Source organism: Amblyomma mixtum, chromosome 6 (assembly GCF_055824585.1).
Source record: "Amblyomma mixtum isolate Tamu chromosome 6, ASM5582458v1, whole genome shotgun sequence".
Taxonomy (NCBI): domain Eukaryota; kingdom Metazoa; phylum Arthropoda; class Arachnida; order Ixodida; family Ixodidae; genus Amblyomma; species Amblyomma mixtum.
The window spans coordinates 32130518-32142804 of NC_143017.1; the positions used below are offsets into that span (position 1 = coordinate 32130518).

At 46.2% G+C, this 12287-nt stretch overlaps 1 protein-coding gene across 3 annotated transcripts in view; it reads right to left on the reverse strand.

The window, feature by feature from the left end:
• Nucleotides 1–35: 35 nt before the first annotated feature.
• Nucleotides 36–12287, reverse strand: part of mor (SWI/SNF- related protein mor) — a 48985-nt gene continuing 36733 nt past the window's right edge. For 2 of the 3 annotated variants that reach the window (XM_089547727.1, XM_089547726.1), the window contains exons 23-24: nt 4711–4866; nt 36–593 (exon numbers count right to left, since the gene is read on the reverse strand). In XM_089547727.1, coding sequence (XP_089403853.1) covers nt 514–593; nt 4711–4866 — 236 coding nt within the window. In that variant the 3' untranslated portion in view covers nt 36–513. The remainder of the gene's footprint in view (nt 594–4710; nt 4867–12287) is intronic. The other variant, XM_089547728.1, reaches the window with a different exon arrangement.

A 12287-nucleotide genomic window follows, 5' to 3' on the forward strand; every position in this document is an offset into this window, starting at 1 on the left:
ATGGCATGTACGAATAAAGTGACTGCAATCGGGGACACTGGGACAAACTCTTTATTGAATTGGATGGTGTATGAGTGTGCTAGGGCTGAACAATCTCCCTCCAACAAAAAGAAAATAACATTGTTCTCGATGTAACTTTGAGCTGCGCCTTCAGCGATTCAAGTGGAAAGGACTGGAGACCAAACGCTCCCAACAGCCTCGCACAAGAGCGCCACAGACGAGAAACCGCTCTCGGAAGCGAGCATGCGATCCTGCTGCCAGCGTCGAGAGTGTCGGGAATCAACGGAGGCTGCTGCTGACACACCGTCAAAGAGGAGGAAGAGGAGAGAACACAAAGAGTCGTGCACTGACATGAACAGAAGTAGGGTACGCCAATCGTGAGCAGGGGGGGCCGTGCACGAGAGATGTCCGAGTAGTAATGTACAAGCAATGAGGGGTGGCACGATTCTCTGAATGAGTTGGGTGACAAGAAGGGGATTCCCCCTGTGGATGCTTCTCGCTGCGTCGAGAAATTCACAGTCCGGGGGGAGTTGGGGCGGGAGTTGCGCTGCCGGTTCCCGGGTCTCCGCTCACGGCTGGGGCCTCGCACTCGGCTGAGGGGAGGAACGGAATCCGGAACCCAAGTTGAGCAAATGAGTGGACACAGCAACACTTTTCCACAGGAAACCATTTCAAAAAGTCCTGGCATCAACCTTAAAGGTGCACTGAGGAGGAATCTGAACTCGTTTTTTTTGCCGCGGGAACTCGGTCTACACGTTCCCCGCATTCTTAGAAACTTTGATTTATTGCCCTGTGCGGCCGATTTCCCTAATTAATCGGATTAACGTCCGGCTCCCGCCTTTTTTTTCTTTAATTCCCCGCATACGGTGGGAGGAGTCGACCAATGCATGGAGTGCCTTTCAGGCAGTTGAGTGGCGACCTTGCGTTTGCTTTTAGTTTCTTTTAGGTTTCTGTGAATAAATAGGTCTAGGCAGAGATTGCATACCTGCAAATTAGGCCCACGGAAATAAAAATAAGCGTGGACTCTTTGCTTTCGCCGACCGCTACGCATCACTCCGCCGATGGCAAAGCGGCAAGCCACCACGGGACTGGGTGAAAGGTTGGTCGACTCCTCCCACCGTTTGCGAGGAATTCAAAAAAAAAAGAAAAAGGCGGGAGCCCGACGTTAATCTGAATTAGGACCACACAGGGCAATAATTCGAAGTTTCCAAGAACACTTGGAACGCGTAGATTGAGTTCCAGCAGTAAAAATATGAGTTCAGATTCCTCTTTAGTGCACTTAAAGGGCAACTCCAGCATTTTTTCTACCTCCTCCGATTTCACTGAAACTTTCAAGGCATGTTCTCCACAGTTTTCTGGTCATTTCACAGTGGGGCAGTGTTTTGTTGCTGCGCAAATGAATTTTAAAATTTCCCATTTCGTGGCATTTCGTGACAGATTTCTACCCTTGTGTGTGTGTCGTCACTGGATGCACGGCCATCGATATGCGCTCTGCATTTGCTGAAGGATAAAATTTCGAGCTGGCTTTCGGTCATTCACGCAAACAGTGACTCAAGCTCTCACTTACAGTCGCCAGTTAGGCCGATCAATGCGCACACACAACAGGCTTTGCAACAGTACCCACAACCTCGTAGGATGGCCTGTCATGGCTTTTTTTAAATACTTCTTGGTATTTTGAATTTTTTTTTTTAAACGGAGAGAGGCGACTCTAACGAATGTGTTGTGACTATCAACTGAAAATGTTAAAAAAAAAAAAACCCAGAGCTGGTAACAGAACTTACCAAGAGTTAGTTTCGATACCCAGAAGAAAAGAATCCAACGTGAAGTCACAAGATCAAACAGATCCTATGTCCTGTTTTTGGTTTTGGGTTTTGGATTCATGGTTTGATCCAGGTTTCTGTCACACACGTCATGCAACCAACGCTGTGTTCTTTCGCAGGCTTCTAGGCACTTTCAAATCACTGCATCACTTTTACATTTGGCCAGCTACGCAAAATTCAGAAAAGGTTTGCTTGGCAGTTCTTTTATGCTACATAGCGTATAAAGACATAATAGAATCACGTGGTCAGCTTGGCACCAAAACTTCGCAGTGTTCACTAAAAACGTTCCACTTAGCAAGTAACCATTTTATAGGGCACAAAAGGCAGCACACTGCAATACTTTGTTGTACGTGCAAGGAAAAAAATCGCTTCAGATGGTCATCGTGGAACGCCAAAAAGTTCAGAGGCTTCACGTTTGCAGTGACATCATGCCCCTTGTGTCTCTAGCACTACCGTATTTTCCGGTGTACAAGACGCACCCTTGTATAAGACGCACCCGCCATATATGCAGGCTGTCATTGAAAAAATTGGTATATAAGACGCACCTATGTACAAGACGCACCCCAATTTACCCAGTTAGGCTAGTGAGGCTTAAATTAAACATGCTTATGCGACCATCGCAAAATGCACCGTCCGTGTGAGAAGTTCTTAAGCAACGCTAAGTGATCAAAAAAGGCAACACTTTCGCCATACCAGCCCACGTTTTAGCACAAAAGAAAAAAAAAGCGAAAGAACTCTCTTTATGTCCATAAAAATTTATTTTTACATAAAACCTTCAAAGTCTTCATCTTCGGATGTGCTATCGAAAAGGCAACACGTCTGAAGCATTCTCTTCGCATTACGTACTTGCAAAAGGTGACAAAAAAAAAAGCATCGGCTTCTCTTGGCTTGTCTTGACAATGGCGAGAAGCGCGACTGTCGCCATCTTTTGGCATTTCACATTACCTTTGCTTGGGGCCTCCGAAACGGCCGCGTGTTTAAGATCCCGGAAGTGGTCAACCCCGCCGTTTCATGATAAAGTTCACCTAAAAAAGTTGCGCACGGTGGTCTCCGTATTGAAGTATTAATCATGTTACAACCGCATTATTGGTAGTAATATTTTTTCGGTGAAAAAAGCTTGAACATGAACCTGAGTAATTTCTGAACTCGCAAAAAAAAAACCGGAAAATTCGCATATAAGACGCACCCTTGTATAGGACGCACCAGCAAGATTTTTGAAAAAAAAAAACGCGTCTTATACACTGGAAAATACGGTACTCGAAATCCTCCTCTACTGGAGAGAGACAGCTCCACTCTAGCTGTTTCATGCAAGGCATAAGGCATCAAGCACTACTATGTTTGGTTAAGTTATCTACACAAAGGCCTACTGATATACAGTCGAGCCCTGATATATCAAACCCTGCTAATCAATTTACTGGCTACATCAAACGCTAACCCACTGGAAATGGTATACAAAGTATAGGAAAGTCGCTCTGTGTATCGAACTGAAATTTCACCGGACATTTGATATATCAAACTGTGCGCCGTGCCCCTGTAAGTGGCACTTCTCCTAACGGCAGTCTTCATTTCCATATGCCAAGACAAGTAGGCTGCATGGCCTCAGGCAACTGCTGGCAACGCCAGTGCTGTGAAACCACATGAGGAGGTGAACGTAGGGTTGGCTTGACAGTCGCCTTTGGACTCTTGCACTCATTGCATCGCTGTCATGCGGTGAAGCCAGCCAGATTGAAGCCTCGCGGCATTACCAGTACGCCAGCAGGTGTACTGTCACCTCTAGGTTACACATAAGCTTATCTATAGCCAGTTTTTACATATCAAATTACTGATGTATCAAACTCTTCAGCGATCCTCTTCAAATTCGATACGTCCGGGTTCGACTGTAATTTGGCCTCTTGAGTTACCAGCAACCATGGCCCTTTCAGACGCACCAGCATGCAGGGAATGCGAGCCCTGAATCTTTTCTGAAACATCACTCCAATCAGAAGCTTCTATCAAAGGCTGAATCCCAGAACTGCAAGTGCTGCATAACGAACCAGAAGTGTGCAGACCTTTAACTTCGCTATCAGAGTACTAGTCAACACAGCTGCAGAAACAACCTATACAGGTACGGTCACCTGTAGGCTGATCAGACTGTCTTGCAATGCGTTATTACCCTCTTTGCATAATCAAGCACACGCAGCAGTTGCACAGTTATTAGTATCAAGGTTTTAATTTTTAAATGCTGGCATCAGTCTCAAGCATGGATGGCACTGCTGTCCTCAGAGCTCCCTGGCTGAATTTGAATTCCACCGGCATAAAATGCACCTGAATAAAAAGTCACACGCTTGCTTGCTTGCTTATTTTGCACGGGATGTGTTCGGGTACATTCTTTCACTCACTATCTCAAGTCTATACACCTCGGTGCTAGAAGGAAACCTCAAGACGTTGCCCATGAATCAATACCCCCATGTTTCCAGACATATGCCATGAAAAGATGCTCAAAATTTGCCCTACAGTGGCAAATATTTGAAGCTTTGCTGTTTTGAGCAAATAAAGGAAAAACATGGCGCAAAGGAATTGAAGAAGAAAACAAGAGAGACAAGAGGACAGGACAGACCGCAATCGTGCTATGGCCTGTCCTCACGTCTCTTTCATTTTCTTCTTCAATCCCTTTGCGCAATTTTATTCCTTTAATTGCTGTTATGAACCAACTCGCCCAGACGAAAGTGCTTATGTTTTGAGGCTGCCATTACTACCACTGTATTATGCACCATGGCAAACCTGCTGTTCGCTGAAGCGAGACGCAGCTCATTCGGGGAGGGGGTGGTTGATGAAACTGCGCACAAACGACAACGGCACGAAGACAAGAAGAGACAACAGAGAGAGACAAAGGGGGGAAAAGTCTAGCAACCTGGGCTTGGGGCAACACCGGGCGGGCACTGATTGTGTACAGGTGGCTGCGGAGGCGGAGGAGCCTGCGGAGGCGTGCCTTGCTCCATGGGGGACGAAGCACCTGGGGGCCCATTGCCATTCATGGGGGGCATGGGCGGGGCTCCAGCTGCCATTGCTGGGGCCGATTCAACGAGCAAACAAAGAGGGGGCCATAAGAAGGGGGGGGGGAGGAGAGGGGGGGAGAACAGAGACAAAACAGGTGTTATACAAGGGTCACAAAAGGACAGACAAGACGAGACAAACTCTGAGACAACCTGGACATTGCACAAGACATATATAACTCGTGCTGCTCTGAAGCTGATAGGGCCCACACTGAGGCCGCCTGCAAGAGATGCTCAGCTGCGACTGACCCAGCTTCATCAAGTGCCGGTCTAAGTATATATCTGAATAAACAAAAAATCTATTGATGCGCACATCAAACTCGGAGAGCCAAGGCAGCCTCAGTTCCAGAAAGATGATTCCACGTACACCAGGGGAACAGCCAAGCTGTGGGAAAATACTTAACAGTGTGTACTCGCTAATGCATGATTATGTACAGTTGGCGACAAAAGTCTCCGGACCATGTGTTCCTCAAACAAAGCTTATAGCTCTACTATCAGACAGCAGCTGAAGACCGCACTTGTGGAGATGAAAGAACAAAAATTTAACTTCTACCTCCAAAGTGTGGCCTCCAGCCGCCGAATAATAGCAGAGCTATCAGCTTCGTTAGAGGAACACGTGGTCCGGAGACTTTTGTCCCTGACTGTACGTGGCACAGATCATGCAGTCCCAAACCACTCAACCTGAATTCAATTACCAGCCATCTTAACATCATACCTTAGTATCCTTAGTTGTTTGAGTTCCTTCAGTTCAGTTACTCGAGTACTCTTAAGACTGACGCTATTGTAGTGTCATGTGAAGCACTTGGGCTTTGTTTGGAGAGCTCTTTCTAGACGCTAAAAGAAAGGCGCAGCATTCAAATGTTCCGCTGCATGAGCAGCACTGCCCATGGCAAGCTTGAAGATGCCAGCTTGATTCCAAAGCAGTGAGCATGCACCATGCATTTAGGCCTTTGCCATCTGGCAGCAACAAACAGCGTACCAATTTTATTCCAAAAACCTTAAACCTGACCCCCATACAGCATCAGACATGGCTTTCCACTACTCTCCCAACTCAAATGTGACAAAACTGTAGTATTTACATGCTTTCCCCAGTTTGCGTGGTACACTTCAGCTCAGCTAGTCAGGTGCCTAAGGACTTGTATCTGCAACCCCTACAATTGTGGTGTGTTCCAAGATTAGAAAGCTGCGTCCCTGATGGTTTTAGAGTTAGAGATGGAATATTAACTAGCTGGTTACAAAATGAAAAATGTGCGAGGTGCCCTGAAATAAGAACGCTAGCCAGCTTGCCCCTGCGTAATTACGTTCGCCATAAAGGCATGCGACAGAAATGAATCTACACCAGAGGATCATAGCACCCTATCTGAGCAAAATGCCTCGGTATGCACTGAATGCAGCTAATCCCCGATGCGCCAAGCATGGCAATAGAACACCTTGTGCTTTGTCCAACTCCAGTCACACAGCTTTTGGACACTTTTAGACGTGCAGCAATAAATTATTTGTTCAAACCTAATACCCTTACCCTCTCTATCCTACGGCTTTGATCCTTCCTTTCAGAATAAATTCTCATTCATTCATTCCAAACAAAGGTGTCAATTTCTGCGTACCTTAAACATTTTTGTACTCCGTTTTCAGCAAAGGTGCACACGACAACAAGTTTAGTGGGTCACAACAGGGTTCTGGCGTTGTGGCCCTTAGCGACATTGCGTGCTTAGCATAACTGTATGTGCACTCGCCGTAAAAAGTAAATGAAAGGCGATTTTGTCAAAAAAATTTTATTTCTTTAAATCTAAAGCATAATGGTCCGTGTCTGTTGGTGCACAATGCAATTCACACAATCACAATTAGGCTGCACACATGTATTCAAGGATGCATGAATTGGGGGGGGGGGGGGGGGGGGGCAATGATGAAATTTTTTCGTTAATATTGCCTTCCATTTACTTTTGACGGAACCTGTACATTGCACACACATGCACAACAGTACTGTTGTGCATGTGTGTGCACAACAGAAGATTTCAGAAGATTTCAGAAGTGAGAGCTGCAGCATTTGCGCACTTTACATAAGTGGCATGACACCGTCGTGGTGTGCTTGCTTCAGACTGAACGCATCACCGTTGGAGTTCTAATCAACACATCTGCAGGCAATAACTGACAATACTGGAGCTGGCTACTACCCACCTCATTTCAATGACAAAGTGTAAGCTACATATTGGAACTTTTTTTTTTTTTACTTGCTCTCATTTCAATTTGCGCCCTGCTGCACGTTTTCTTTATTGCCTCGGCTAGGGCCAAAAGGCCACAGACTATAATTTGCACACTGCCAGAGGTAATCCTAGCTGAAGAATGTTTCATCACCATCATCATCAGCCTGACTACACCCACTGCAGGGCAAAGGCCTCTCCCATGTCTCTCCAATTGACCCTGTCCTTTGCCAGTTGCGGCCACTCTATTCCCGCAAACTTCTTAAACTCATCCGCCCTCCTAACTTTCTGCCGCCCCCTGCTACGCTTGCCTTCTCTTGGAATCCACTCAGTTACCCTTAAGGACCAGCGGTTATCTTGCCTTCGCATTACCTGCCCTGCCCAAGCCCATTTATTCCTCTTGATTTCAACTGGGATGTCATTAACGCGCATCTGTTCCCTCAGCCACTCTGCCCGCTTCCGCTCTCTTAACGTTACACCTATCATTTTTCTTCCCATTTCACATCTTTGCAAAGCCTCGACAAGAAAAAGCTTGGCAAGAGGAAGCTGGTGAATTACGATTCGTGAAGCAATAGTATGAAACAGATGACGGTAAAAAAGGAGGAGCAGTGCGGGACCATGGTAGACTTGAATAGGGCGACATTTTTAAGCCCCAGTCACAAGAGCGGCTTCTAGCCTGCCATTACCACACAACATGCCACTTCCCAACACGAGCAGAGTTCGCAGCAAGGCTACGCAGCTTCTCAACTGAACTATGGCGCTACGCAGGAAGGCCTGGGTTAGAAGAAGCGCCAGACGTCCCAAGCCCTGGCAACACCGACAACAGATCCGACAAACCATCCACAAAGTGTGGCACTCCCTCACTTAACAGGCAGAAAACCATGTTACATGGCATGGCACAAGTTTTCTGAACCAAATACTGCGCCTCCACAAAAACTATGCTCCACAAAAACCATGTTCTAACATGCCGCCGCGGTGGCTCAGTGGTTATGGTGCTCGGCTGCTGACCCGAAAGACGCGGGTTCGATCCCGGCCGCGGCGGCTGGAATTTCTTTGGAGGAGAAATTCTAGAGGCCCGTGTACTGTGCGATGTCAGTGCACGTTAAAGAACCCCAAGTGGTCGAAATTTCCGGAGCCCTCCGCTACGGCGTCTCTCATAGCCTTAGTCGCTTTGGGACGTTAAACCCCATAAACCAACCAACCATGATTCTACAGTAGTGGCAGATTTAAGCACGCGATTTCAGGAACATTATTAAGCCTTCCATTCCTTTCTTGCCACATTAATTTAAAGGGGGGGAAGAGGGTCTTAGAAATAAATTTTTAATCACGAAGTCACAACTATGAAATCTTCAGGGAACATGCATTATTGCGTGCTGATTCCAAATATGTAATTTAATTTTATGCACAAATCCTTGTGCACTTATTGTCAGATTGTAAGCCACTGGTTTCTCTTGGCATCAAGCTATGCAATAAGGGTAAAATTATCGTCCTGCCTGTCATAGAAGGTGAATTATAGGATTTTGAAACCATCAGTTTCTTCCTGTTTGTGAAGAGGCAAATTCAAAACCCTGTAACTCAACTTCTATGATAGGCAGGATAATCATTTTGCTCTTATTGCATAGTTTGATATCAAGACAAGCCAACGGCATGCGTTCTAGCAAGTTTCCTGCAGCAAAATTTATTGAAAGCTCTCGGCAAAAAGTTACATAACATGTTATATAAGTGCACAAGGACTTGTTTGGAATCAGCACGCAAAAATACATGTTTCTTGAAGATTCCATTATTGTGACTTCATTAACAAAAATTTTTTTTCTAAGACCAGCTTCCCCCCTTAAGAGGAGGCACATCTGTCACCAAAAATTCGAGGCAGTTTTGAACTGCTCTTGACTGTAAGCAAGCTGTTTCTATCATCATCAAGTTACCTGCAGAAACTTGCACTGGTACCGTAGCTGAAGATAAACGACAGCAATGAATTACCTATGTCTGACGAGTGAACCACAAACGTCTCTGCCAGTTCACGTGAAATCTAAATTTAATCTGAGACTCTCGATTTATCACTGAAGACCTGCTCGTCTCTGGGGATATCCATAATACCTTTGGCACAACAGGTCTGTTTTAAATACGAAGAAAGGTTTCGAGGCACAGCATGAACAATATGGAGAGGGAAATATAGAGGAAGGCACGCAAGTCATGTTCATCTCAAGCCATCCTGTGGGGAACAGCACTTCGCCAAGTTAGTATGGATAAAGGGCATGACACAATGCTGAATAAGCTGCCTTTGGTGCTGCAAGAGCCAAGACCCTGAAGGACAAGCAACTGTTTTAGAGAGCACGGACGCAGGAAGGTTGCAATGTGTGGTCGCAGAAGCTGGCATCGATGCCATCACAGCAACGAAACTGAAGAGGCGAACAAAGAAGAGATGACAAGTCACAGGACGCAGCACGGAAGCTAAGCCAAGACAATAAAACTCAACGTAGAGGCTGTTGCCAATGTGCTGTGGCACTTAAAGGGGCTCCCCTCGCAAGGCTGAAGTTTGACCAGAGTTTGACCCAACCTCTCCGTCAGTCATCACCTTCCAATGGCGTAATAAAAGTCACAACCATGACCAAACATGGGGTCTATCAGTGGTGCACCAAAGAGGCTGCTTCTGATCACTGCAGTTCCCACCCGTCAAAACAGGCAGGTCTCTTGCCAGAACGGCTGCGAGCTCTAGAGTAAAACATTATGGTTTGGTTTATGGTTTATGGGCTTTAAAGGAGTATAGACACCTAACTTTTAGGTGTGTGCTTTCTTTGCAATGAGCTGTAAGGCATTATTATACAGGGATTACAATGTGGTATTCCTCTACAACCACTAAATAATTTATAATCTATATTCTTTCTCGTGCTGTTTCGGTTTCAACAGCTGAACCATGAGTGTGACGTCCAAGAGAGGTTATAGGTCACGCAAGGCATGGAAAACTGCAACATAATCATTGCTTCTACACACGTCATTCCGGCTCTGGAGGAAGGCTGGCTTCAGCACTGTAGTTAAAAACATCAAGCAGCGATTATACCACGGTTTTTACATGCCTCACTCGACCTATAACCTCTCTTTGACATCACAGCCATTGTTCAGCTGTTGAAACCGAAACAGCATGACAGAAAAATTCAATTATAAATTATTCAGCGGTCGTAGGAGAATACCACATGGTGACTCATGCATAATAGTGTATTCGGCATCATTATAGAGAAGAAAACATGCCACCAAAATTAGGTGTCTATACTCCTTTAACGTCCCAAAGCAACTGAGGCTATCGATCGATCGATCGCACAGTATACAAGCTCTAGAATTTCGCCTCCATCAAAATTTGATCGTCAAATATGAATCACCATGAATGCATGATTAGGGCGCACCATTGCTGGCATGACTGCCGTGTTTACGACATTTCAACTATTGCTGGTTGCGCGCATTCCGCATCAATTCAAGCTAAGCTAGGAGCAGGACAAATTGGCTATTCTGCATAACGCCGCTGGCTGCATAGTACTCCAGCACAGGGTGCAATCGAAAAGGCCCAATCACAACTGGTCACAATATTAAATGATTTGAACGGGGGACAGTTGGCAAGTCTGCATCTCGACACAATACATGATTCGCAAGGCACGGGCAACAGAAGCAAACACGACGTGCACCGACTGACTAATGACACAAGCAGACCTTCCTGCTCCTTTTCCCTCTCCTACCTTCCTCCTCTGCTCCTGCATTACCTTCCAGAGTTCAACCCTTCCCTCAACGTGGAATGCGACCGCAGTCTCTGAACATTAAGTGCTGACCAAAGTGTGCCAAGAATGCAGATGCAGAATGGACGGCGGTTCACCTGTTCACCTCTTCCCTCGACTGTTCCCCTCTTCCCTCAACTGTTCACCTCTTCCCTTAATGCCAAATGCAACCACAGCCTCTGAGCATAGTTCAAGTGCTGACCAAAGTGTGCCAAGAATGCAGATACAGAATGGACGGCGGTTCACCTGTTCACCTCTCCCCTTAACTGTTCACCCCTTCCCTTTATGCGAAATGCAACCACAGTCTCCGAACAATGTTCAAGCACTGACCAAAGTGTGCCAAGAATGCAGATGCAGAATGGATGGCGGTTCATTTGTTCACCTCTTCCCTTAATGTGAAATGCGACCACAGTGTCTGAGCATTGTTCAAGTGCTGACCAAAGCGTGCCAAGAATGCAGAGTTACATTTCAAGATTGAGTAAATGCTCCTCCATGACGCAATATACAGGGTCAAGCTCTTCCTCTACAGCAACCATGGTCATAGGCTGAATGGGCCCAATTTAGCACATCCCTTCACACTAAAGGACAATGCTGACAGCAGCCTGTGCACCAGAGCAGAATGCAAAACAAGAAGTGCAGAAGCAACAGCCTCACAGTCCTTTGCAACACACAACCACGGCTGCGACCACCTAACTAGCTAGCTGCTAACTGTTGTAACTAGTCAGCTAGTCAGACAGTAGGATATCTGAGTGGAACAACTGCAACGGCATGTTTCCACTCAGTGCCCGCTTATTTTTCAGTATACATCTCTCCCTGCTAGAGCTGGCATCAGGTCAACATGGCACCCAGTTTGACAAGCGACCCCGTAAATGAGCCCACCTGCCCTACACAGACACAAGTTAGTAGCTTCTTAGCACCCAGAGCGAGGAGTGAAGCCCCAGATGAAATGACCAGCTGTACTGAAGACAACAAAAGCACTGCATGTCACCAGTACTCTTTCTAGTCGAGAGTTCCAATGACGCCAATGCAGAGACCACGTAAGCACTTGAAAAGTGCCCACCTGGGGGCAGCCTTAGAAACGCCAACCCCTGATCAAATTTCTACACAAACAGAGACTGAGTAGAAAGTAAGTAGCCACTTAGTGCTGGTATCAATAACACACTGTTCTGAGGCACGCAGATGGCACGTAGATGACCCAACAAAATGTCCTGGAAGAGAGAGTCCGTGGCTACTGCAAACCATGTGGGCAGGCAGTATGCGAGAGAAAGCAAGCCGTTGTTAAGGCAAGCAAGGTGCAGCATGACATGGGAGAAAAATGCGAGCAAATCTGCACAAAAATGTGCGTTTAAGCATCAAGCAAGCATGAGCATCAAAGCACGTCTGGAAGTGCAGAACGGTACACTTCTAGTGTGGCGAGCTTTCTCTCACGTAAAAACTAAACAACAAAGGCGAGCAACTAAAAGTTTAAGATACCATGAC